Source organism: Myxine glutinosa, chromosome 7 (assembly GCF_964187855.1).
Source record: "Myxine glutinosa chromosome 7, kmMyxGlut1.1, whole genome shotgun sequence".
Classification (NCBI taxonomy): Eukaryota; Metazoa; Chordata; class Myxini; order Myxiniformes; family Myxinidae; genus Myxine; species Myxine glutinosa.
In genome coordinates this window covers 152677937-152704237 of record NC_136267.1, presented here as the reverse complement: position 1 = coordinate 152704237, position 26301 = coordinate 152677937, and the positions used below count along the sequence as shown (strand labels likewise).

The window sequence follows — 26301 nt, the reverse complement described above, 5'->3', positions numbered from 1 at the left end:
AAGAGCACAGTGAGCTCCATTAGGAAATGGAAATAATATGGAACTACCCAGACTCTTCCTCGAGCTGGCTGTCTGACCAAACTGAGCAAACGGGCAAGAAGGACCTTGGTCAGGTAAGTGACCACTCTGACTGAATTACACAGTTCCTTGGCTGAGATGGGAGAACCTGCCGGACGGACAACAGTTTTTGCAGCCCTTCACAAATCTAGGCTTTATGGGAGAGTGGCCCAGACGGAAGCCACTCGTGAGAAAGAGGCAACATGACAGCACACCTGGAGTTTGCAAAAAGGCACGTGAAAGACAGAGCATGAGGCAAAATATTATGTTGTTCGATGAGACGAAAATTTAACTCTTGGGCCTGAGTGCTATGTGCTGTGCCTGGCGGAAACTGAGCACATCTCATCACTCGTATAACACCATCCCTACTGTGAAACGTTGTTGCAGCATCATGCTATGGGGAGGCTTTTCAGTGGCAAGGACTGGGAGACTTCCAAGGATAGAGGGAACAATGAATCGAACCAAATGTGTTTTAATGAATGTTTCCCTCTGTACTGTCTTTCCCTCGCGGCCCCCCTGTACTGTCTTTCCCTCGCGGCCCCCCTGTACTGTCTTTCCCTTGCGGCCCCCCTGTACTGTCTTTCCCTCGCGGTCCCTCTGTACTGTCTTTCCCTCGCGGTCCCCCTGTACTGTCTTTCCCTCGCGGTCCCCCTGTACTGTCTTTCCCTCGCGGTCCCCCTGTACTGTCTTTCCCTCGCGGTCCCCCTGTACTGTCTTTCCCTCGCGGTCCCCCTGTACTGTCTTTCCCTCGCGGTCCCCCTGTACTGTCTTTCCCTCGCGGTCCCCCTGTACTGTCTTTCCCTCGCGGTCCCCCTGTACTGTCTTTCGCTCGCGGTCCCCCTGTACTGTCTTTCCCTCGCGGTCCCCCTGTACTGTCTTTCCCTCGCGGTCCCCCTGTACTGTCTTTCCCTCATGGTCCCCCCTGTACTGTCTTTCCCTCGCGGTCCCCCTGTACTGTGTTTCCCTCGCGGTCCCCCTGTGCTGTGTTCCTGGATGTTCTTTTGTTGAATGTGTTTTAATGAATGTTTCCCCCTGTACTGTGTTTCCCTCGCGGCCCCCCTGTACTGTCTTTCCCTCACGGTCCCCCTGTACTGTCTTTCCCTCGCGGTCCCCCTGTACTGTCTTTCCCTCGTGGTTCCCCTGTAATGTCTTTCCCTCGCGGTCCCCCTGTGCTGTCTTTCCCTCGCAGTTCCCCTGTACTGTCTTTCCCTCGTGGTCCCCCTGTACTGTGTTCCTGGATGTCTTTTTGTTGAATGTGTTTTAATGAATGTTTCCCCCTGTACTGTCTTTCCCTCGTGGTCCCCCTGTGGTGTCTTTCCCTCGTGGTTGTCAGCTCTTTCTTTCACGAGCCTCGATTCAGTATAATTAAAAAAAAATACAGGCAAATCCTTGAGAACCTGCTTTAGAGTGCTAAATACACTTATTGTTGCAAAGATTTACATTCCAACAGGACAATGGCCTCAAGCACACAGCCAAAGCAACACAAATGGCTTCAGAACAAGAACGTTAAAGTCCTTCAGTGGCCCAGCCAAAGCTCAGACTTTAATCCCATTGAGAATCTGTGGAAAGACTGGAAGATTGCTGGTCACCGACACTCCTTATCCAACCTAAGAGAGCTTGAGAACATCTGCAAGGAAGAATGGGAGAATGTCCCAAATCCAGATGTGGAAAGCTGAATCGGACATACTTAAAGAAGACTCGCAGCTGTAATCACTGTCAAAGGTGCTTCCATGAAGTATTTACATGGTTGGGGGGGGGGGGGGGGGGGGGAGAAGTAGAGCAGGGGGGGGGGGGTGAATACTTGTGTAAATTAGATATTTCTATTTCATTTTTAATTTATTTGTATAAAATTTTAAAAAGATGTTTTCACTTTGTCATTATGGGGTATTTTGTGTAGGTTGTTGACAAAAAATCTCAATTCAATCCATTTTCAAATTCAGGCTATAACAACAAAATGTGAAAAAGTCAAGGTATGTGAATACATTCTGAAGGCACTGTAGTCTCCATAACATTTTTGCAGACTCTTCATTCAGTAACTCCCCTCACTTCCCACCTCCTCCCCCTCCCCTAAAAACTATTTTTTATTCTCCTATAGTCGTAGCTGTAACCTTATGTATTTATTTATTTTTTAATTCATTGCATCTTGTGTATTATCTCCCATTCTTATCACCTATCATCTTTAATGCACACCTTCTTCTACTTCCTGCAAGGGTTAGGTTAAAGTGTGGCCGGTATCCTGCACAAGCCTCGGTGTTAAAAGGCCAATCTGTGGTCGAAACATCGAACCCTTTATTCTGTGTAAATCTTCAGTTGCTTCATGCTTGTGCAGTTTTGCAATCCTCATAGATGTGTCCAAACTTGACTTTTTCAGTATCGCTTTATTTTTATTTGTACTTTTCTTTTACACATGTACTGATGCTTTTGCCAGGTCCGCAAGTCCCTCCATTTATCCCTTGTTTGTGAGCAGCAGACCATCCGTTTGGCTGTGAATTATGCGAAGAACCAGCGTGCTGTTCTCCGCGTGAGCCCATATGTACCCATGGAGCAGCTTTTGCCCGAGATCTGCGCCAAGTGTGGTTTGGACGCCTCTCACTCCGAGCTCTTCCGCAGCTCTTCACAGAGTGAACGTTTGGACCCAGCATACTCCATGGCACAGCATGCGATTCGGGAGGTGTATGTGCTTGACCACAGCAAAAGTAATCTGCCTGAGGTATGTTATATAAATGGGCCTATTTATTCCACGTATGAAGTGTAGGCACATTCTAGAAGCTGCCAACTAAACACTACTATGACTACTTTTACATCCCCAATTAAAGCCTCCTTGTAGGGTCTGCCTTGGGGGAAATTTCGACCAAGTGTTTAACGAACTGGCTGGCAAAGCCTGCCCATTTGACTTGAGCTGATGGAATAGGGATTTGGAAATGCTTCCTGGTGCCGGCGATGCATTTTCTGCTTTTCACAAAATACTACGTCTGATCTTTTGTCTCTATCAACCGGTGCTCGCAGGTGGGATACCCAGTTTAATGTCATTCCAAAGGATGGAAAAATAAAAGGATGCAACAGGTTGTCCCATACAAATCACAGCAGAATGTTCATGCTTTAACTTGGAACTTGCTTAGAGCACTTCATTGAAAAATATATTTTACTTAAATAAATTTTAAGCTTATTTTAAGCTTAAATAAACTTATTTAAAAATAAATTTGAACCCTTCCACACTTCTCCCTGCTCTCAAATGTTTTGTTTGTGTGCTTCCCCTTCTCTCCCCATCTTGTCTTCCGCTCCCTCTTTTTGTGTATTTTGTTTGTCTGGTTGATTTGTTTGTGAAGTAAATGTTAGCTCTTTCACGAGCCTCGATTCAGTATTCAAAAAAAATAAATAATAATAGACCGTTTGTGGTTTGTTGTTGGGTGTTAATGGCTGCTGCTGCCTCATCTTGGTGAGAAATATGATGGGCATTAAGCAGTTAATTGCAGCAAATACAAGGAAATGTCCCAATATATCATTGCAACAAGGCCCAACCATTACTTTGCTTTCTGCGAAGCATTGCCCCTAGGGGAAGAGCTGCGACGATGAAATTACATAAAGTCGTCGTGAACGTTTATGAGCAGCCATTCGGTAAATTGTGTAAAGTTATGCTTCGAGCGTGGATGTTGAAAATTATATTGGGCTTCCAGTTGAAAGCAAATAACTGCTTATCTTGTGCTCCACCATGAGACTCGTTGTCAAATTAGGATTAGTTTAGCCGGTGATGAGTAAAGCAGGCCATTGCACATTCAGGAGAAAATTGAAGAAAGTGCACAGATGTGATCCTTCAAGAGCCTTAGTTTTCTTAACGGCAGTTCTGAACAAAAGTTTGAACCTGATTGTGATCTTTGATTGGTGGTTGCTGAATGCGATTTTAAATGGCACTTTAGATCAGGCACTTTAGATCCCTCTTTACGTCAGTCAAATCAAAAGTTATATATTTTATCGTGTAGTATAGCTGAGCTGCTTTTACATCTCAGGGGCTTAACCGTGTTAACATGTTGTAAACTCATTAAATCGGATCATGAAATCATGAAATACAAGTTTTCCAACAAATTTCAGAATCTTCGACCTTTGACCTTTGAAGGTCACAAAGGTCAAATTTTCAAAGTTGTCCGAATCGAACCGAATTTTCGGTATTGTGAAGCTAACTAACCTCATAACTGATTATACATTATTTTCTATCATTTCAAGGTCAGTAACCTTCGTTTTGACATTTCCAGGCCAGCACCACACGCGTACAGCTGGCTCTTAAAGGCCTGCGCACGCAGCGCATTGGGGCCCTTCGTAAATAGGCATGTACACCGCATGTCGGGGGCCGACACCTGCCACGTGGGACCCTGACCACTCAGTCCGGGCCTGTTTCGGTTATAGTCCGTCCTTTGTCATTGAATACCGCGTGCTCGTGAAGCATCGTCGTCTCCTGACTTGTTTTGTTTTATTTTTGTATACAAGATCGAGGCTCATGCAAGAGCTAGCACGTTAAACACAAAAACCTAAACGTACACATAAAACGTACAATAAAGGGAGTGGGAGACGATATGGGGAGAGAGAGGGAAGCACACAAGCACAACAGTAGAGAACAGGGACTGAAAGAGTTAATCTGATTAATTGAATGTGTTCGCAGGTCCCGTACTTTTTCATCCACCTCTGTGTGGTTTTCGGCCAATATAACGGGATGCATGTTCTGCTTGTCGGAGTAACTATCCACCCATAGTTTCTGCTCTGTTTATTTATTTATTTGCTCTTTTCGATTGCTATTTTCCCTCCCCCAAATACATTTTCTCGTCCCCCCTCCTAAATACAATAATAAAATCGCCATTTGGTCCCTCAAATTTCCCCTGCTCCACCGTCCCCCCCCCCCCCCATCCTCATCCCACCACAATGTACTTTTTCCAATAGTTTTCGCAACTGCACTGCTTTGTCTTGTTATCTTGTCTCCACCAATCCTCCCTCTCCAATCCCTGTTTTTTCTTCCTTTCTGCATTGCCTGCTCTTATCCTGCCCCTCTCGATCCCACTCATTAAAAAAATTTTTTATGCCATTCCTTTTCTCATTCAAGTATATTGTGGTTGTGCTGCCCTCTTGAATGTCATATACAAATGCTTGGATGTAAAAGGCAAATGCTTGGATGTTTACTCATCACCTCCTCTTTCTCCTTCTCCCACTCTTTCCCATCATGCTTCCTCATTTTTTTTTCTTCTCTGTTCTTGGACAATATACAAACAAGCCCATTCATAACAATGTTATGCAGGTACAGTGCAGCTTTCCATAGAGCATTGAATAAGCCGATTCCTCACGCCAGCAATAATTTGTGTCCGCATTTCCAATATTGATATTTGAAAATGGAAACTGCCTTGCTAATGCAGACTCACTGGTACACGCTTCCATCTTGCTTGCTCTTCTCAAAGATGTTCAAACCTTTGCCAAAAAGTTCGAGATGCCATATCCCTCTGTACATGCACCTATCCAAGCACCCCTCTCATGCCACCCTCCTCCTCACTTGAACATAAAACTCTCTCCGTGATGTGATGAGTTGTCCTCCCGCAAAAATGGATAAATTCCTCGCAAATCTTGATTCCTCCACTGTCACTATGCATGAATGTACCAGTGCTTAAGCACTCGAGACTACTACTATTTAGGTGTTATTTTTCCATGTTATTTGAGGACTGCTTCCCTATGCAATTGTCATATGAATGGTTTCCAATGGGCCATACTGGCCCATATACATATAGACTGGCAGCTTTCTCACTATCACAAGCAAAGCAATGGAATTGGTCATTGCAGCAGATCTCAAGAAGATTCATGTCTCCTCTGTCTCCTCTGTCTCTGATATCCAATGATCAGTTTGGCTTTTGCCTGGGGCATTTCACTCTGGATATGCTGTTGCTTTATATCAACAATGGATGGTTGTCCTCAATCTCCATAAAAAAAATTTGTACATCTCACAGGATATCATCCATGGATTTGATTCCGTCTGGCACCCTACATTGCTTTCCTTGATGTCATCTAATGGTCCCAACATAGACTGTCAATGACATTTCCTTCATGCTCACAATCGAGCGGTTAATTTGGATGGCTTTCTTTGCCATGCTCTTGCAATGTCTATCAACAATGCATTATGTTGCTCTTGGTTTACATTCATGACTTCTTAATTACTGCAAAATTTAAATGATCATTTTGCAAACGTTACTCCAGGATAGTTGCTTTCTTACCCCTCTGCCACACAGACCGCATGAGCATGATCCCTCTTGATTATCTTGGAAAAAATTGAATTCATTCATTTTCTTTGATCATTTACTTGAAACATTTACTTGCTTGTCGTTAAATGCGGCAAAAAGGGTTGGCGTCAGGAAGGGCATCCGGCCGTAAAACATTGATTCAAAAAGGGGACCAAAAAACAACAACCACGGTTCCCGAAAAAGGCCAACCCCCGCTTTGCAGGGAAAAATGGCCTCTAAATGTGGTTATATATTATATATTTACTTGAAACACAGTTGGCTGTGCGTTCGACTTCTCTGATTTTGATTTATCTGCTCTTCGGTTCTCACAACTTTTGGTGATTGTGGATTCTTCAAACTTCAAAATGTCCTTTACCTTTTGCCCAAATTATGGTGCCTCTTTTCTCAGCAAATCTGTTCTTTTTTTTCTTTTTTTCTTTTTTTTGTATGCAGAATCGAGGCTTGTGTAAGAGCTAACACATTGAACATGAAAACATGCACAGACCAAATAAAACATGCAATGAAGGGAGCAGGAGACAAGAGGTGGAGAGAGGGGGAAGGAAGCACACAAGCGCAACAACAGAAGAGAATAGGGACATCGGTAGATCTGTGGAAGGAGGAGGGAGGGGCACATGGCAAACGCAAATGAACACTTCTAGGAATTTCAGAAAAAGTTGGGGAGTGAAAGAGGCAGATTTGGGGTGTTTTAACAGGGGTAGAAAAGATCAAGATTTTGGATGGGAGAAGATAAGAGATGGTGATGAACAGCTGTTTTAAAGACCTGGAGGGAGGAGAGGGATTGAAGAGTGTGTGGGAGTTTGTTCCTAAGGTGGGAGAAAAGAGGAATTAAGGAGTCAAGGTGAGCAGAGAGTCTTGATTTTGGCAGTTTCACCAGAAGAGGGTTGCTGGCAGATCTTGTGCGGCCTGTAGGAACATTTGGGGGACAGAGCACAGACAGAGCAGGGGGAGCAAGGCCAGAGAGGAGTCTGCAGAAGACAGAAATACCACCTACCTGCCTGCGGCAAGAGAGAGAGAGAGAAAGGCCCTCAGAATCAGCTTAATCACGGGAGATTCCAATGATTCTGAAAGCTTTGGTTTCAACCGCGTGAAGCCGAGCTGGGTGTAAGGCAGGAGCACCAGCCCAGAGGGGAGAACAGTATTCCATTGAGCTGCGGATGAAAGCCTTGTATGTGTTAAGGAGCTCAGAAGTGCCCAGAAAGTACTTCACATGACGAAGGATGCCCAGTCGGCGACTGGCTTTGTTGGCAAGCTTGGAAGTGTGGTTTTCCCAGCATAGATCATGGCAGATAGTGAGACCCAAAAGCTTGTGACAGAACTTCTTCAAGAGGATTGTTCAGAAGGTAGATGTCAGGTTGTCCAGACGGTCTTTTCAGAGAGACAAAGTGAGTGAGATTTGTCAGGATTGAAAGACATGTTCCACTTGTTTGACCAGTTTGTGATTTTGTCCAGGTCTGCAGAGAGTGAAGAGATTGCCGCCTGTCGATCTGAGGGTTGAGATATGGATTGGCCGAGAGTGGAGTCATCAGCAAAATGATAGAGGATTTTCCAGAGATTTGGAGAGATCATGAATGAAGACCAGAAAAAGCACAGCACAAAAACACACAGGGCCCAGAACATTGCCTTGAGGAACTCCAGCTTGAACAGGAAGGGGAGATGAGAGAATCCCACTCAGGGCCACATGTTTACTGCGAACAGAAAGGAAGTCCACAAGCCAAGCGTTGAGGTTTCCATGGATACCATACGAGGAGAGTTTGGTGAACAGTGCGGGGTGCCAGACCGTATCGAAGGCACGAGATATGTCAAGGGAGACAGCTCTGATATCCTGTTTGGCATTGAGGACCTCCATCCATTGTTGAGACCGTGGAAGCAGCATGTCCAGAGTAGAATGACCAGGTCTGAATCAAATTTGATGGTCCGAGATCAAGCCATTGGAGAAGAGGAAAGATTTCATATCTGAAGCGATGATAGATTCCATAACCTTGCTGATTATTGGGAGCAGGCTGATGCACCTTTTTGTGTTGGCTGATTTCCAAGCAGATGGCAGATGAACTTGAGCAAAAGAGAGGAGGAAGATAATAGAGAGAGAGTGTGAAAGAGCGGCAGAGCAGAATTTTAGGACCTGTGGGCTGATGCAGTCTCCTCCAGTTGCAGAATCAGAGTCGAGGTTTGACAGAAACTTCTCCACCTTGTCAGGGGAGAAGGACACTGAGTCCAGGAGCAGCTGGGTTTGACGAGGTAAGGTGGTGGGTAAAGAGATTGTTTTGGGACTCAAGATTTTGAGGCAAACATAGTTGAGGCATTCGTCTTTGTAACGTGCGGTGTCAGCTGTGTCGCCATTTGAGGCAAGGGAATAATATAATTGTGGTGAACCCGATGTGCATTGTTTTTAATAACAAGGTGATTGTGGTGAAGAACATGATGTGGGTTGTTTTTAATAACTAGGTGATTGTGGTGAACACGATGTGGGTTGTTTTTAATAACGAACACGATGTGCATTGTTTTTAATAATGAAGTGATTGTGGTGAACACGATGTGGGTTGTTGTCCTCCTTACATGGAGGAGTAACAAACACCAGAAACAGATTTTCCCAGACACCAGGATTTGGAGGAGAGAGACAGGTTTGAGAGTGGAGAGTTATTGTTTTCTGGCTCTCCTGAGTGTAGACATACGCTTGTACCGAGCTTTGTGAAAGGAACGGAGATTGCCTTCAGTTGGATTTGCCTTCCATGAGGCAAAGGCAAGTTGTTTCAGGGCAACTGCCTCACCACAAGATTCTGTGTACCATGGACGGGAGGAAGGGTATGACCACTGAAGACGAGATGGGATAAATCTGTGCATGAGAGAGAGCAGTTTACTTTGGAAGAATTCCCAGGATGAGTTGATGTCAGAGGCGGTAGAGATGGGAGACCAGTCCAGATGATTGATGCCTGCTTGAAGACTGTGCCAGTCTACAACAACAACAACAACAACAACATGCATTTTAAGGCCATTTTCCCTGCAAGAGTGGGGGTTAGCCTTGCGGTCCCCATGACAATGTTCTCCATTTTGCCCTATTTTCTGCACCTCCCCTTGTTAACCCCCTTGCCCGCATTTCTTCTTCGACCATCTTTAGCCAAGTCTTTCTCGGGCTTCCCCGTCCTCTACTTCCTTCTACATTCATTTCCATCACTCTTTTCAACCAGTCACTTTCATCCTTCCTCAACACATGACCAAACCATCTCAACCTGTTTCTCTTCACAGCATCCATCACAGGCTCTATTCCCATCATCTTTCGCAATTCATCATTTGTCTTCCCCTCTCAACGATACTCCACACATCCACCGAACCATTCGCATTTCCACCCTTTCCAGCCTTCGTTGCTGCTCTACGTTCATTACCCATGTCTCACTCCCATAAATCATAACACTTCTCACACATGCAGCATACACCTTTCCCTTCAGCTTCAACGACACTCCCCTCCTCGTCAGCACGCCACTCAGTTCCCGAAACTTCATCCATGCAGATCTCACTCGAGCAACCGTTGCCGAGTCTGATCCACCAGATCCACGAGCCAGTCTGCCTGAGTGAAATGCCTGACTCGTCGACGCTGAGGAGGCTCTCTGAGAATGGTCAGAGAGATATCCACTTTAACAAGCAAATTATCAGAAGAATTGATTGGAGCAGAAGAAGAGCAGCAGACATATGCAGGGAAGTTAGTCATAACCAAGTCTAGAAGAGAAGTTGCTCCGTTGACGGAGATCCGGGTCGGGAAATTGACAGATTGTGTCAGTCCCAATGAGTCGCAGATGTTCTTTGCAAAGGTGCTGTGGCTGGTGAGAGAGGTACCCACACCCAGCCAGCTGGAATGATCACAGTTGAAGTCGCCACATATGAGGAAGAGAGAGTTGGGATAAGTGGATAGAAGTTGCTCCATGTTATCAGACAGTGAGATGTAAATGGATTCATCACTGTTTGGAGGACGGTACAGAACACATACACTACTCACAAGAAGTTAGGGATATTGTGGGAGTGTTTTTTTTTTTATGGGGGTTAGGGTTATGGTATTGAAATCAAGAATGCTGTGTTTTTTCACACATTAATAACCATAGAATTAGGACCAACAACTTTTTTCAACATAATTAATACACAAAATCAACCACATCAAAGAACCTGCCAATATCCCTAACTTATTGTGAGTAGTGTATGAACAAAAGGTGGGGGTGTAGGGGAAGCTGTAGCCAGAGGTACTCCTGGGGGTGGGGTGGGGTGTATAGAGGGCAGTGCAAGGAGAGTGAGGAAGGGAGTTTTTGATAAAGATAGCAACCCCACCACCAGGACGAGGCTCAGGTCTATCATACCGGAGGAGGGAGTAAACCAGGAAGAGATATTAAGGAATCAGACACATTTTGAAGTAGGAAAGTTTCTGTTTGTCAGATTATGTCTGGTTTGTCAGAAGCAACCTGTATGGAGAGAACAATCAGATTTGAGCGAAGGCCCCTGATGTTTGAGGTCCATCACGTTAAGGAAGAGGGAGGGGGAGCATTGAGTGCAGGACAGGGGAGGGGAGGGGAGGGGTAGGGTAAGGTGAGAGGGGAGGTAGGGAGAGCTGTTGATAGTGTCAGTGATTGCAGAAGAGCAAGGAGAAAGGGAAGGATGAGGAGGACAAAAGGTTTGATGGTGATGGGATGAGGCATAGTGAGGCGTTGTTTGGCGGGGGGAGGGGGAGGGAAGCAAAGCAGAAGGTTGGAGGAGGTGGAGGTATAAGATTGAAGGGAGAGGAATTGGGGTGGAGGCAGGTTTGAGGAGGATGGGGGAGGGGGGAGAATTGGAGAAAGATGATAGGGGAGGAGATTTGAAGGGGAGGGGGGGGGGCGAGTCGAAGGGGATGGGCAAGGGGGGGGAGGAGTTTAGGAGGGGAGGGGCGAGGGGGAGAATTGAAAGGAAGGGGGGAGTTTTGGAAGGGAGAGGTGAAGGGGGGAGTTTTGTGAGGGGAGGGGCAAGGGGGATATTTGGAAGGGAGGGGGGAGATTTGGAAGGGAGGGGGGGGGCGTTTAAGAGGGGAGGGGAAAGAGGGGAGTTTTGGAGGGGAGGTATGAGGGGGGAGCTTTGGAGGGGCGAGGTGGGGAGGGGGGGTTAAAAAGTGGACGATTAATGAGAAACGAACATTTATTACAAACTGGGTTTATTGTCATTCAGAGATCCGTTTGAAAATGATAGAAGAGGGGTGAAATGAAGGTGAGTTTTGAGAATGTGGAAAGGAAGAACTGTAAGGGATTGAATTTTTTTTGATGTGGAATGATTTGATGAGAATATTGCAAAAAGCCTTTTTCAATCGGTGTTATTTCAAAAACAGTGTGTTGTAATATACCACTGAACCAAACTGCAGGGGAAAGTTTAAACATATTTTAAAATGTTTTTTTTAACCATCTGGGAAAAGTCCCTGAAGTGAGGACATGTCTGAGAATGAAGGTGAAAGGGTTGATTGAGTATGGTGGAAACTAGAGTTGGAAAGATGAGTATCGGCTAGAGAGGTGGAAGAAAAAGGGGGCGGGACGAGACGACAAGCACGTGGTCGTGGGTGGAGACCAGGAAGAGAGAAGGAAATAATAAAGATTGATTTTTTTTGTCTTTAAAACGTTAGACAAAGGGTATGATGTTCGGGGGAGAAAAGAAAATCGAAGAAAAAAGAAATACAGCGAAGGAAAGAACTTAAATTATAAAATACCGACGGGGGAGGGAAGCCTCAAGGGACCATAGCATGCGGTACGACGCGGAAAACGATTAATTAAACACAAGTTTGCACAAATTACAAACCAAAACGAACTAGAAACACACAGTAACACATACACAGTAAAATAATCAGTGGAAATTTGACACATGAATGGGAAAATACTTAAACTTTGACATGGAGAGCTCGAAGGACACCCTCGCCGGAGAAACCGGAAACAGAAGGAAGAAAAAAAGGAGAAAACCCACAAGAGAAAACCCACCCAAACTCTTCAGGGAAACCCACAGTGTTGATTGCAGGATTATCAAGGCAAAGTGATCATTTCATCTCAGCATTTACCTTGTTTGTGTTCTGTTTAGCAAATGTAACTGAAAAAGACTGGTTGGTGATGGGGGTGGAGTAGAAGGGTAGGTGTTTGTGAGTGTGAACGGTGACTAATGTGGGGCTGTCTACATAATCCATTAGCCAAACTTGGAAAACATTTAACCCCCTACCCTTTTTCCTTTGTTGTACTTTTACCACCCCTATTCCTATTTTCTACCAACCTTTTTATAATTTATTTTTCATAATCGACTCCCTGACCAACCTCCTTTGTTGAACTTTCACCCTTCTAATATTTTTGTAAATCGTATTGTTTCCTTCCGATTTTCCCTCTGCTCCCCTGAGTTAAGAATAGTAAATTCAACAACGTCTGGTAGGTGCCATGTGTTGCACTCTAAATTTTAATAGTAAGCATCTCCCTTTGTTTTTATCTCACCCAGAACGAAGTTCATCAGACTGACGTCCGCCCATCCGTTCGTCTGTCTGTCAGTCCATACGTCCGTCCGTCCGTTAGTCCGTAAACACTTGAAACTTCTCCGAAACCGCTGATGAGATTGCGACCAAATTTGGCACAAATGATATTTGTTGTTGACTAAATTTTGTTCACGGCATTAAAAAATAATCGGGGTCTAAGGGGGTTTACCGGGGTCAAAGTGGATCCAGGTTTGACCCCCAAAAATTGGTATTTGCTTTTTTTCAGAAACTACACACGCATTTTCGATGAAACTTAACCATAACCTTAATCACCCATGTACCAATGTTTGTTCAAGGCATTACAAAAATTGGGGTCTTGGGAGGTAATTTGGGGGGGGGGGGGGCATGGGTTGCCCCCCAAAATAGTTATTTTTTTATTTGTTTGTTTGAAGTCATGATTTTGTTAGTATGATCTACATGCTGCCCTGTCTTCTAGCAACCATTGAAATTGGTATAAAATACCCTTAGTTTGTGCAGTATACTGTTTATTCTACCAGGTTTATCCTGCCAGGGGTATTGCCCCTTTGTTTATTTTTACTGTACATTTGGTTTGTCAGCACATCTTGTCTCTTACTATCATTGGGGTGAACACATGATGGAGGAACAAACATTGGTACCTCATACATCCATGTTGTTGGCCTTTTTGTGAGAGTGATAGAAGGATTATGTGCAGACATAATTCAAGCTTCCTCTTTTTCTTTTTCAGTCTATTAGCTTGCTCACAGCATGGATATGCCAAGTTGTGGCTGCATGGATAACGGCAAACACGGCCACACCCTTAACCCTAACAACTGCCGCCCCACAGCCTGTGCGTCTCGTGGTGAACTATCCCCGGAACCGTAAGACTGTGGTGCGAGTGCAGCCGATATTCCCACTCTCAGACCTGCTTCCTGAAATTTGCTCGAAATGCGATCTGGACATGAACCACGTAGAAATATTCTCAGATGTGACTGAAACTCACAAGTTGGACGAGGCCCATTCCTTGCGAGAACTTGGATTTTCCGAGATCTTTGTGATCGATCGCAGCAAAGGTGTGTTTGGTGTGCGTTGTTGCCACTTCCTATCCCTTATTGGAATGCACTGCATATATTAGCCATCTCTCTTCCACTGTGCAGTTTAGTTTAATTGTGTTTTGTAGTTGAGGATTTTTTGTATCTTTTTCAGGGTTGAAGCACCAGCATTCAGAATCTATGGATCATTTCATGATGAGGGGTATGCTCACTTTGTTAGTTTTGTTTAAAAAAAAAAAGTAGTGCTTTTCCCTACTTGACTATAGAGGATTTTGACCTTTTCAGTGAAATAAGAAGTTCATAATAACACAAAAACTGAATAAATTGTCATGTATTTGTTTGAAGGAATTGGACAAAGCAAAGTGGACAAAAGGACAAAGCCTTTATTTTATGCAAAATGAAAATGTACGTGCAGTTGAAACTCCATCCTTGTAGCTTTGTTACCAGTGTCTGTGCGCTCAATCAGAATGGCTAAAACCAAAGACTTTAAAATGGTATGTGCTCTTCCCTTCTTGACGTTCAGTATTTAACCCTTTGAGTATGGGATTTTGTTTTTCATAAAAATACCCCCGGTACGGGATTAATTTGGCATTACGGGAATGCAACCACGTACTGGTGATCTATTTATAGGTATTGTTACGTGCTCCGCCCCAAACCCCGGTCACGGTGTACCTCCGAGCCCCGAAAGGAGTCACGGCAGAAAGATGTTATTCTGTGTGTCAATGACCAATGGTGAAACCACACCAATTGTTACCAAAAAACAAGTATTGTATTAAGGGCACACAAGAATAACAGCACAAGAACAATATTAATCAATTGTACAACAAATATTATATCATTCCTATGATGGTACCATCAGTTTCTTACAATATAGCTCACTGTGCTCCAAGTGAGTGAAAAGAACATTCCCAAAGTCTCTGTCCCGGCACCCGGCCAAAGTCGATCCACGCTCCGGTGATTGCAAGAAAAATGTATCGAGAACAGAATCCAGTTCGGCTGACAGTCACGCTGCCAAAGAGGCGCAAAGGTGCCCTCAAAAGGTGACTGGGAAATCACACCTTCGGGTATGAACGTTGAACGGCTCCCAAACGGAGAACCACAAATTCCCAATCGAAATCCATGTTACACACGCAAACCAGGCTAACGGCTGGGTGCGGTGAAATGGCTGGAGCGAGGTGAAATGGCCGATGGGCCCGTATTGGAGGCGTACCTGCACTCCAACAACGATTCTCTTCGGAATCAACCGCAAAACCTGTCACGCAGGTTTATCTGTCACAGCGATCACAACTCTGTCGCAGGAATCCCTTTCCCAGGAAACCCAAAGTTCGCTCATGACCCCCGTTCGCCAGCGTCTCCTCGAGACCTCAAAGCAGCTCTGCTTTTCTTCGCGACCTCACTTCCTCAGCTTTTTTTCTTGCTCTTCTTCTTCTGGTTCCACCCGGTCCGGTTTCCGGTTTCTTTTAAAACACTAATTTTTTACCTTTTGAAAACAGTTATCTCCATTTCACTTAAATGATAACAATAATAGTACATGGAACCAAAAATGCCTACAGTGGATGAAAACCCCAACGACGGAAGTGACGAATCCGTAACTTTAGTCGATGTGTAGTAACGTCATCCGTACACAAAACTTTTTTGCGGGTTGTGGCACTGGACGTCATCCGTACTCAAATGGTTAAAAGGATAGAACAAAGATAATCTCCATAGGTTTATGATGCCGGGTACTTCTGCTAGTAGCCCTATAAGCCCAAGATAGTTCTATATAAACCCAGACATAACCCCGTAATCCCAAGTGGTTCAATACATCCTGGTATACCTCTTTAAGTCCAAGATGGACTCGTAATACTGATATGACCCTGTAAGCCCAGGATGGTCCCATATAAACTCACATAGCCCGGTAAGCACAAGATGATCCTATAACCCAGACATAGCCCTGTAAGCACAATATGGTCCCATAACCCAGACATATCCCTGTTAGCCCAATATCCAGACATAGCCCTGTAAACCCAAGATGGTCCCATCACGCAGACATAGCCCTGTAAGCCCAATATGGTCCCATAACCCAGACATAGCCCTGTAAGCACAAGATGGTCCCATAACCCAGACATAGCCCTGTAAGCCCAAGATCCAGACATAGCCCTGTAAGCACAAGATGGTCCCATAACCCAGACATAGCCCTGTAAGCCCAATATCCAGACATAGCCCTGTAAACCCAAGATGGTCCCATAACGCAGACATATCCCTGTAAGCCCAATATGGTCCCATGACCCAGACATAGCCCTGTAAGCCCAATATGGTCCCATGACCCAGACATAGCCCTGTAAGCCCAATATCATCATTGGCCCAAAAACGCTCACCAAGTCCACCCATAACTTTGCCCTCAATATCGACGGTTTCCCAGTATCCACCTCCCCTCACATCCGGAATCTTGGCATCATCTTTGACCAAACCCTCTCCTTCGACAAATACACTAAACAGATCACAAAGACAGCCTGCTTTCACCTGAAAAACATCGCCCGTCTCCGTCCATCCCTCTCCTCCGTGGCTGCAGAAACCCTCATCCACGCCTTCATCACTTCCCGTCTGGACTACTGCAATAGCCTCCTTTATGGTTCACCCTCAACAGTCACCAATAAACTCCAATACATTCAGAACTCCGCTGCCCGTCTACTCACCCATTCCCGGACCCGTGACCACATCACCCCCGTCCTTTACAAGCTTCACTGGCTCCCCATCTCCCAGAGAATCCAGTACAAAATCCTCCTCTTGACCTACAAAGCCCTCCATAACCTGGCCCCATCCTACCTGGCTGACCTCCTCTCCAGACACACTCCCACCCGCAACCTCCGCTCTGCTGGTACCAACCTCCTGACCCCCCCCATCCGGACCAAATTTAGATCCTGGGGGGACAGGGCCTTCTCCATCGCTGCTCCCACCCTCTGGAACTCGCTACCTCACACCATCAGAGACTCCTCCTCACTCACCACATTCAAAACATCACTCAAGACCCACCTGTTCAACACTGCATTCAACATTTAACCCACAGCATCTAACCCCTGACTATCTCCTCTCCTTCTCCCTCCTTTGTGCTTTGAATATTTCCCTATTGATTCTTCTTTTTTTGCAATTGTTTTTATGTTTTGCTATGCATTATGTTTTGCACTCTGTCAAAGCGTCTTTGGGCTTCCTGAAAAGCGCTATATAAAATAAATGCATTATTATTATTATTATTAATATGGTCCCATAACCCAGACATAGCCCTGTAAGTCCAATATCCAGACATAGCCCTGTAAACCCAAGATGATCCCATAACGCAGACATATCCCTGTAAGCCCAATATGGTCCCATGACCCAGACATAGCCCTGTAAGCCCAATATGGTCCCATGACCCAGACATAGCCCTGTAAGCCCAATATGGTCCCATGACCCAGACATAGCCCTGTAAGCCCAATATGGTCCCATAACCCAGACATAGCCCTGTAAACCCAAGATGATCCCATAACGCAGACATATCCCTGTAAGCCCAATATGGTCCCATGACCCAGACATAGCCCTGTAAACCCAAGATGATCCCATGACCCAGACATATCCCTGTAAGCCCAATATGGTCCCATGACCCAGACATAGCCCTGTAAGCCCAATATGGTCCCATAACCCAGACATAGCCCTGTAAGCCCAATATGGTCCCATGACCCAGACATAGCCCAATAAGCCCAAGATGGTTCTATATAAACCCAGACATAACCCTTTAAGCCTAAGCGGTTCCATACATCCTGGTATAGGTCTGCAAGTCCAAGATGGACTCGCATACATCATACACATATGTTGATAATTTTTTATTATCCACGAGGAGAGAAATTGTTTGTTGGGAAATTCCCCGCTGAGCGCAGTGAGAAAGGCGGCCCACTTGTGACATTGCTGGTTCCAAACATACCCTGGGGAGTGATGGCACTGTGTGTCTGTTTCTGTGCGTGTGTGTGTGTGTGTGTTTGCGTGTGTTCGACTACCAGGTTTAGCTTCTGTAAAAAACAAAAAAAAAAATTTGTATTTTTCAGCAAAAATTGTATTGCAACAATAAAATTGTATTGTGTTGAAGGCGTGATCCTGATACGGGAATTTAATCAGTTCTTCACATACCTGATACCATAACCATGACCTGATGCGGGTTCTTCACAAACATATTGAATGTCTATGTGCGAGTGTAAATGAGGATGTAAAATGAAGTAAAACATGCGAAAAGATATTTTTTGCATATAATTGTTGTCATGCCTGTGGTTGTTGTTTGTGTGCACCTTCCATGTCATTGTAAAGGGTTCCTGCTGCTGTAGATTAATAAATTTTACCGTAGGAAATGCCGCATAAAGTGCCCATTCCCATGTCTTCTTCCTCAATCCCACTTTTAAAACGTATATTTATGGTTAAATGGACACATTGTTCCAAATAAATTATCAGCTTTACAACCACGGAAAATCAATTATCTTCCCAACAGAACCATTTTTTACCCTCGCCTGAGGAGAGGGTATTGCATTTGAGTCCGTTTGTTGTCCGTTTGTTGTCCGTTTGTTGTCCGTTTGTTGTCCGCTTGTTTGTTTGTTGTCTGTTTGTTGTCTGTTTGTTGTCCGTTTGTTGTCCGTTTGTTGTCCGTTTGTTGTCCGTTTGTTGTCCGTCTGTCTGTTGGTTTGTCTTGGTTTGTCTGTCTGTTGGTTTGTTTGTCTGTGTTTGTCCGCACAGAATAATATGATTTTCTCTGCAACCGTTGGTCCGATTGACAGGAATTTTTCACCATCAGTGCAACTCCACCTGTATATATATATTTAATGATAATTATGACGTCATAGGTCACGTGGTTTGGCCATCATCTTTGAAAAACCGAAAAAACGTTGCATATCTATCTCTGAAAGCACTGAATAGAAAAAAATTGAAAAATGGCTCATTGGAAAGAACTCCATGGGGAATAAAATATGTTAATGATGTCATAGGTGCATCCATTATGACGTCATACTTCGACAAGTACAAAACTTCATCCTATCAAGATGAAATTTCTTGTCATGTACGCATAAATTGGTGGTGAAAAAAAAATGATGTCATCAGTCACGTGGTTCGGCCGCCATATTTGTTTAAACACAAAAGCCTTTAAAACCACTGAAAATACATCCTGTCGAGGGTTTGCAATCTCTGATTGCTTTCTCTTGTTTATTTTGGGATGGCAAGAACCCACTACATTCAAGCTCGGGGTCCCAATTCTTCCTTGATCCCAGAAAACACGGGCTTTTAAAACGGGCATGTTTATGAATAAATTAGCGCAAAATTTGTTTCAATTAAATCGATTATTGGCTTTCAAATGGTGCTATTTTATTATTGTACAAAAGCTGGAAGCCTTTAGAATAATGCTTCATCCACATACGTACACATATGCATACACGCACACATACACACAAACACACACACATACACACACATACACACACGTACACACACATACGTACACACACATACGTACACACACACGTACGTACACACGTACGTACACACACGCGTACGTACACACACGCGTACACATACACACGTATGTACACACACGCGTACGTACACACATGCGTACGCACACACGAATGCACGCACACACACACGAATGCACGCACACACACACGTGTGCGCACACACGCACACACACACGCACATACACACACACACACACATGCACACACACACACACACACGCACACACACACACACACGCGCACACACACAAGCACACACACACACATGCGCACATGCGCACACACACGCACACACGCACACACGCACACACACACACATGCACACACATGCACACACACACATGCACACACACACATGCACACACACACATGCACACACATGCACACATTGTCGCATACATATGCACACATTGTCGCATACATATGCACACATTGTCGCATACATATGCACACATTTTCACGTACATATGCACACATTTTCACGTACATATGCACACATTTTCACGTACATATGCACACATTTTCACGTACATTTGCACACATTTTCACGTACATATGCACACACACACACGTACACACACGTACGTACATACATACGTACGTACATACATACGTACATAGATACATACATACATACATACATACACTTAGACTCCTATTAGTCAGAGAGTACAGAAGTTTTCCCAAGATCTTTCCTTTACTTGAACACTGCAGTCCACTTGGCATTTAGTTTTGGGCTTTGTTTCATAACTTGATCCACTCTTTTTTGAAGGTGATCGTTATAATATTATTTTCCTTGGTTCTTGACCCCATCCTGGCATCCAGACATGTGGGATATACTCCAACATTTCTCACATGTGTTACAGATTCTGTTGGAGATTTGCGAAACTATGCTGATCAGCCTGAGAAAGAAAATAAAGGCATTTTGGGCTTCCTTCGAGTGAAGAAACGGGTGAGTGAGCTTTGCTCAGACAGCACACCTTGTTGCAGATGGTCTGGCAGTTTGGCCTTTCCAGGATGTGGCTTATCTCTCACTTGGCATTTCCTGCCTGTGCAGCTGCTGCTCTTGCTGATATCTGAAGTTTTCACAGAAATGTGCAGCCTCAACTTGTTGGGTGTTAGTTGTGTAAGAGCAGCAGCATTTATTGTCTTAATTTTCCAATGAATACCCTATCTCTGGAATATGACAAGGTTGTCTTCCTTTTGGACTAGCCCGCAAGCAATTAAAGCACAAATACAACAACAACAACAGGCATTTTAAGGCCATTTTCCCTGCAAGAGTGGGGGTTAGCCTTGCGGTCCCCATGACGATCTTTGCCATTTTGCTCTATTTTCTGCATCTCCCCTTGTTAACCCCCTTGCCCGCATTTCTTCTTCGACCATTTTTAGCTATGTCTTTCTCGGTCTTCCCCGTCCTCTACTTCCTTCTACATTCATTTCCATCACTCTTCTCAACCAGTCACTTTCATCCTTCCTCAACACATGACCAAACCATCTCAACCTGTTCCTCTTCACAGCATCAATCACAGGCTCTATTCCCATCATCTTTCGCAATTCATCATTTGTCTTCCTCTCTCTCAACGATACTCCACACATCCACTGAACCATTCGCATTTCCACCCTTTCCAGCCTCCGTTGCTGCTCTACGTTCATTACCCATGTCTCGCTCCCATAAATCATAACACTTCTCACACATGCAGCATACACCTTTCCCTTCAGCTTCAACGACAATCCCCTCCTCGCCTCGTCAGCACGCCACTCTGTTCCCGAAACTTCTTCCATGCACATCTCACTCCAGCAACCATTGCCGAGTCTGATCCACCTTCTCCATTCAGAATGTCTCCAAGGTAACAATGCTTTCACACCTTCCAGCTTCACGCCATCTCCAAGATCCAACTCAACATTTCCTCCATCTGCAGCTCCCTCTGTGCACACCTTACACTTGAATGTAGCTGCCACACTGGTTAATGATGCTCTCAAACCACTACATTTTTGATTAACCCACTCAGCGCACATTGTACTTTGAATGGAATTCACTCTGACACCCTTCCTGCACACACCACATGTCCACTGCCCAGTTCTTTCCACCTCTCCACATGCTTTACCACTTGCCATCACCTTTGTTTTTCCGATATTCACATTCAGACCTTTTGTCTCCATACATTCCTTCCACTTGTTCATCTTCTCCTTCAGTCCATCCATACTTTCTGCAGTCAACACCAGATCATCTGCATACAACAACTCCCTCGGAAAACCCTCCTTTACGTTCCGAGCCAGCACCTCCATCACAGCTACAAATAGTAGTGGACTTAGTACCGACCCCTGATGCACTCCCACCTTCACCTCAAACTCACCACTGTTCCCATCCTTCGTCCTTACAGCTGTGCGCGCTCTTTTGTTCATTGCCATCACTACTCTGATCAACCATTCCTCCACTCCTAACTTCCTCAATGCCCATGTCACTACTTCACGTGGAACCCTATCAAATGCTTTCTCCAGATCAACAAACCCAAGAAACAACTTCTTCCTCTTCTCCATGTACTTCTCCTGCAACTGCCTCACGATAAAAAGCGTGTCGTTCCTCTTCCTGGCATAAATCCAAACTGCATTTCGTCAATCTTCACTTTCTTCTTTCACCCTTTCGTCAATCACCCTTTCCAATACCTTCATTCCATGCTCCAATATGAATAACTTTATCGCTCGATACGAGCCACAGTCCAGAGTGTCACCTTTCCCCTTGTATAGAGGGACGAGGGTACTCAGTTCCCAATCCACTGGAATGGTGCCTTCTTTCCCCACCAGATTGCAGATCTCTGTCATTCTCTTCACACCCCAATTTCCTGCTGCCTTCAACATATCTCCCACAACTCCCGTCGGTCCTCCCGCTTTTCTACTCTTCATTGCTTTTATCGCTCCCTCAACTTCCTTCTCGGTTATCTTCTCTGCCGGTCCTAAAATTGGGTTACTCTCTATGTTGCCATCCCATTCATTTTCTGCATTCAACAGTATTTCCATATATCTCTTCCATCTTCCTTTAATTCCATCTGTGTCCACAATGATTTGTCCCACTTCATCCTTTAAGCAACTCACCCCCATCACATCACACCTTTCGCTATCTGCTTTGCAATCCTGAATACCGCTCTCTGACCATCTTCCAAATCCAAGCGTTCTCCGAACATTTTCCTACATGCCTCCTGCACCTTTGCTACCTCTTTCTTTGCAGCCTTTTTGGCTGCCTTATCACTTTCATGCTCTGCCTTTTCTGCCCCCATACCCTTTGCCTTCTGCCACTCCTTGAACTTCTTCCTCTTCTCGTCAATCCTCTTTCCAACTTCATCATCCCACCACCATGTTTCCGAGTGTCTCGGTGGTCCTTTTGTCCATCCACATACCTCACCAACGGCTCCCAACAGACTATCTTTCATTGACATCCAACCACTTTCAAGATCAACCACATCATCCTCTACCATACTCAGCCTCTCCTTTAATGCCTCCCTCACTGTCACCTCTTTCAACCTCCACACCTTCATTCGTTGGTACTTCACCCGCCGAGCTCTCCTTGCACCTTTCACCCTTATGTCGCAGACAACCAAGTGGTGCTGTGAGACAGCCTCCTCCCCCGGGATCACCTTTGTGTCCCGGAGGTGCCCCCTATCTCGCCTACGCACCAGCAGGTAGTCAACGGTTGTCGTCGACCCACTTCACGTATATGTAACAAGCTTATTATCCTCTTTCTGGAACTGAGTATTACAAATCAGCTCCATCAGCAAACTCCAAAAGCCTTTCACCTTCTCCATTTCTCACACCATATCCGTAACCCCCATGAACTCCCTCAAAACCGTCCATACTCCTTCCCACATGTCCATTTAGGTCTCCTCCTACCACAACAACTTCCTCATCTTTCACGTTTTCCATCAGCTTCTCTATTGCACACCTGAACTTGTCCTTCTCTTCATCGCTCCGACCAACCTGCGCTTGAGTGATATTCCAGTGTCTTGTCACCTGTGTGAGCAGTGAGACCAAAATCAAATTAATTCGTCCTTCTGACGCACCCAACCTGTCCACCAAATTTTGTTTGAATCCGCCCATGACTTTTTGAAATATTCTGCTCACCGATAGGTAGACGAGGTAATGATGTCCGACTATTTCAGCAGTTGAAAAAAATGTGTCCTGTTTTATTGTGATTTTGAATGTTGACTTCTTTGCTGCCCTCTAGTGAAAATTTTCATTAACTCTGTCAATTTGTGCCATACCTGAAGGGGACTATAGGTTTGCTCTCTGTCTGTCCTCCGTCTGTCTTACCTGTCGGTTTTTGCACTTTTTATGCCTCCACCAGCGAAGGCATTATGTTTTTGGGTTGTCCATCTATCCGTGATAGGTTTTCGTTGCCGTGATAACTTGAGAACAGCTAAAGGGATGCAAGTCAAACTTGGCCCAGATATGTATAATGACGTAAAGATTGAATGATTAGATTTTGGGGTCATGGGGGTCAAAGGTCATGTTGAGTAAAAATCCTGTTACCGTGATAACTTGTGAACCAGTCATGGGATTTTTTTTTACCAAAGTTGGTACAAGTATGTATAATATGCAAAGATTAAATGATTTAATTTGGGGTCGAGATTTCAGAGGTCATGTCTGGTAAAAATGTGATGCTTGAGAACAGCTGAAGGGATTTAAATCAAATTTGGTAGAAGTACTATAATGTAATAATGTGGACAGAGGCATATCGGTCGATGTCGCGACGTCGAAGTGTCGTTCTAGTGTTTCCATGCCATTTAACATATCCAACTTTAACTTGTTATCTGCCTTTATTATAATAACGCAAGCTACAGAATAAGTTTGAGTTTTGGGGCATTTCACCAATTTTTCGTGCAGTTATGGTCTATCTGGACTTGGAAAATATCACATTATACATGGATTAGTTTTGCCGACTTTTTCTCCTTTCCATTCAATATATTTAACTGAAAATTGGTAGGAGCCATGCATTGCAAAGCAATTCTCCCTCTTCTTTTTTTCCTCATCTGGTACTCCTTTTATTACCTCTGCCACCTAATGTCGACAGAGGTTGTGTTTCACCCCTGTTTGTCCATCTGTCTGCCTGTATGTCTGCATGCTTGTTTGTCTTTTGAGCAGGATATCAAGTTATGGATAGATTCAGATGAAACGTAGGACAGGTTCGGTTTGTGACGACGAACCGATTAGATTTTAGGTACGCATCAGGATCAGGATCTGGAAATGATAATTAATCTTTTAATTTTTCAATTCATTCTTCACCATTGAGAGATATGGCAAAAAACGATATATATATATATATATATATATATATATATATATATATATATATATATATATATATATATATATATATATATATATATATATATAATGATATCTCAAAGTTAATGACAGATTCAGATGAAACTTTGTGGACATGTTGCGTGTGTGACATGGGTGAACTGATTCGATTTTTGGTTAATGTACAGATTCAAATCTGGCCTACAATGGTATATGAAATGTAAACTGTTCAGTCTGGTGGAGGTATGCGCTCTACAGTGTCCTAGTTTATTTATTTATTTATTTTGAGACCTACACAACACACCCACAGAGATTGGCCTTATTTTATATTGTAGGATCACATTCTAAATTACTCATCAATAGACTAACTTTTGTTTTGGTCCTTCCACGGAAACTGACCGAATTTTCAAACTGGTTCACCAATGAAGATAATTATGCTCTTTCAGTTTTCTTCACAAGTCGACACTTTTGTGTCATCTCGAGACTCGCTTTACCACCTCATATTAATCGCTCACGAGCCCCACTGTGCAATCACAGGCATTTTCCAATTTGCTCCTTGCTTGTCTTGACTCCTCCGCAAAACAGGCTTGCTCTGGCACGGGTACTTTTCTACATGAGGTGTTGCATATCCCCCATATATTTACGTAAATGAAATGCCTATCGGGGCTGTTTACATACCACATGCCTGTTGGAGCATTTTTTCATGTACTTCCCATTTATTTCACTCCGTTTTTTACTCTATAACACTTCTAAATCCCATCCAGTCTTACTCTCTCCTACAAGCGTTCTTTGGGATTTCTTACCTAATTTTTCATATATCTCGTCTGTTTGACCCTTTGTAGCTTCTCAAGTTCACCCATGACGGACACTCGGATCACATTTGCTTTGTCACACACTGAGTTTATTCAGCATAGCTCTTGAAATGATGTCTAAAAATGTCGGGCTTGACAATCTCATTTGTGATGTCATTTTGAAAGAAATGAAAGTCCTGTTTTGACCCCTTAATTCCCTGTGCCTCCTCTACAGGTTATTTACGTAGTACGGAGCTGATGTTCCATTTGCCGTTGGTTTTTTTGGAATGTGCTTTTGTGGGCTGAATTAAATAGTACAAATATTATTTTTGAGTTCCAACTCTGTGGTTATCTTTTAAGTAAGGGGATTACACATTTGGTACATTTGAATAAAATTTGTTTGAAGACTATTCAAAACCATTGTTTTCTTCATACTTTTGTGTACGTCGCAAATAGTGGCAATTTGTGAGTGGTACATGCCCAGACCTATGTTTGTTTAATCCTCCGCTTTCCTTTCTTTTAGGTTTTATGGCAATTTTTTCAGGTACCTTTTTTCATGCAGCTTTTTAATACATTCGTAGTTGGTTAAACCTTTGTATCTATGAAATATAGATCTGGCAGATCAAAGTTCAACATATGGCCCTGGCATGTCTTCGCTTTTTTAAAAAGTTTTTTTTTTCTTTTTTTCTTTTTTTCTTTTATGTCTTGGGGCTGGAGTATAATTTATAGGTGTGCAATTGTGCATACTCACATTTGATCTGTCTAACCTTGGTGTAACACTTGTTTTGTATATAGGGCGATGCATCATTGCGTGTGTTGTCCATGAGAAGGATTTTAAGCTGGAGCACTTGTCTGCCAGCACCAATCCTTGGTGGACAC

General features: G+C 44.0%; 1 protein-coding gene across 11 annotated transcripts in view; it reads left to right on the top strand.

Moving 5' to 3' along the window:
- Positions 1-26301, top strand: part of LOC137431748 (uncharacterized) — a 180388-nt gene that overhangs the window by 86275 nt on the left and 67812 nt on the right. For 10 of the 11 annotated variants that reach the window (XM_068123418.2, XM_068123408.2, XM_068123415.2 and 7 more), the window contains 4 exons: positions 2525-2767; positions 13631-13856; positions 13990-14037; positions 20203-20288. In XM_068123418.2, the coding sequence (XP_067979519.2) occupies positions 2525-2767; positions 13631-13856; positions 13990-14037; positions 20203-20288 (603 nt within the window). The remainder of the gene's footprint in view (positions 1-2524; positions 2768-13630; positions 13857-13989; positions 14038-20202; positions 20289-26301) is intronic. The other variant, XM_068123410.2, reaches the window with a different exon arrangement.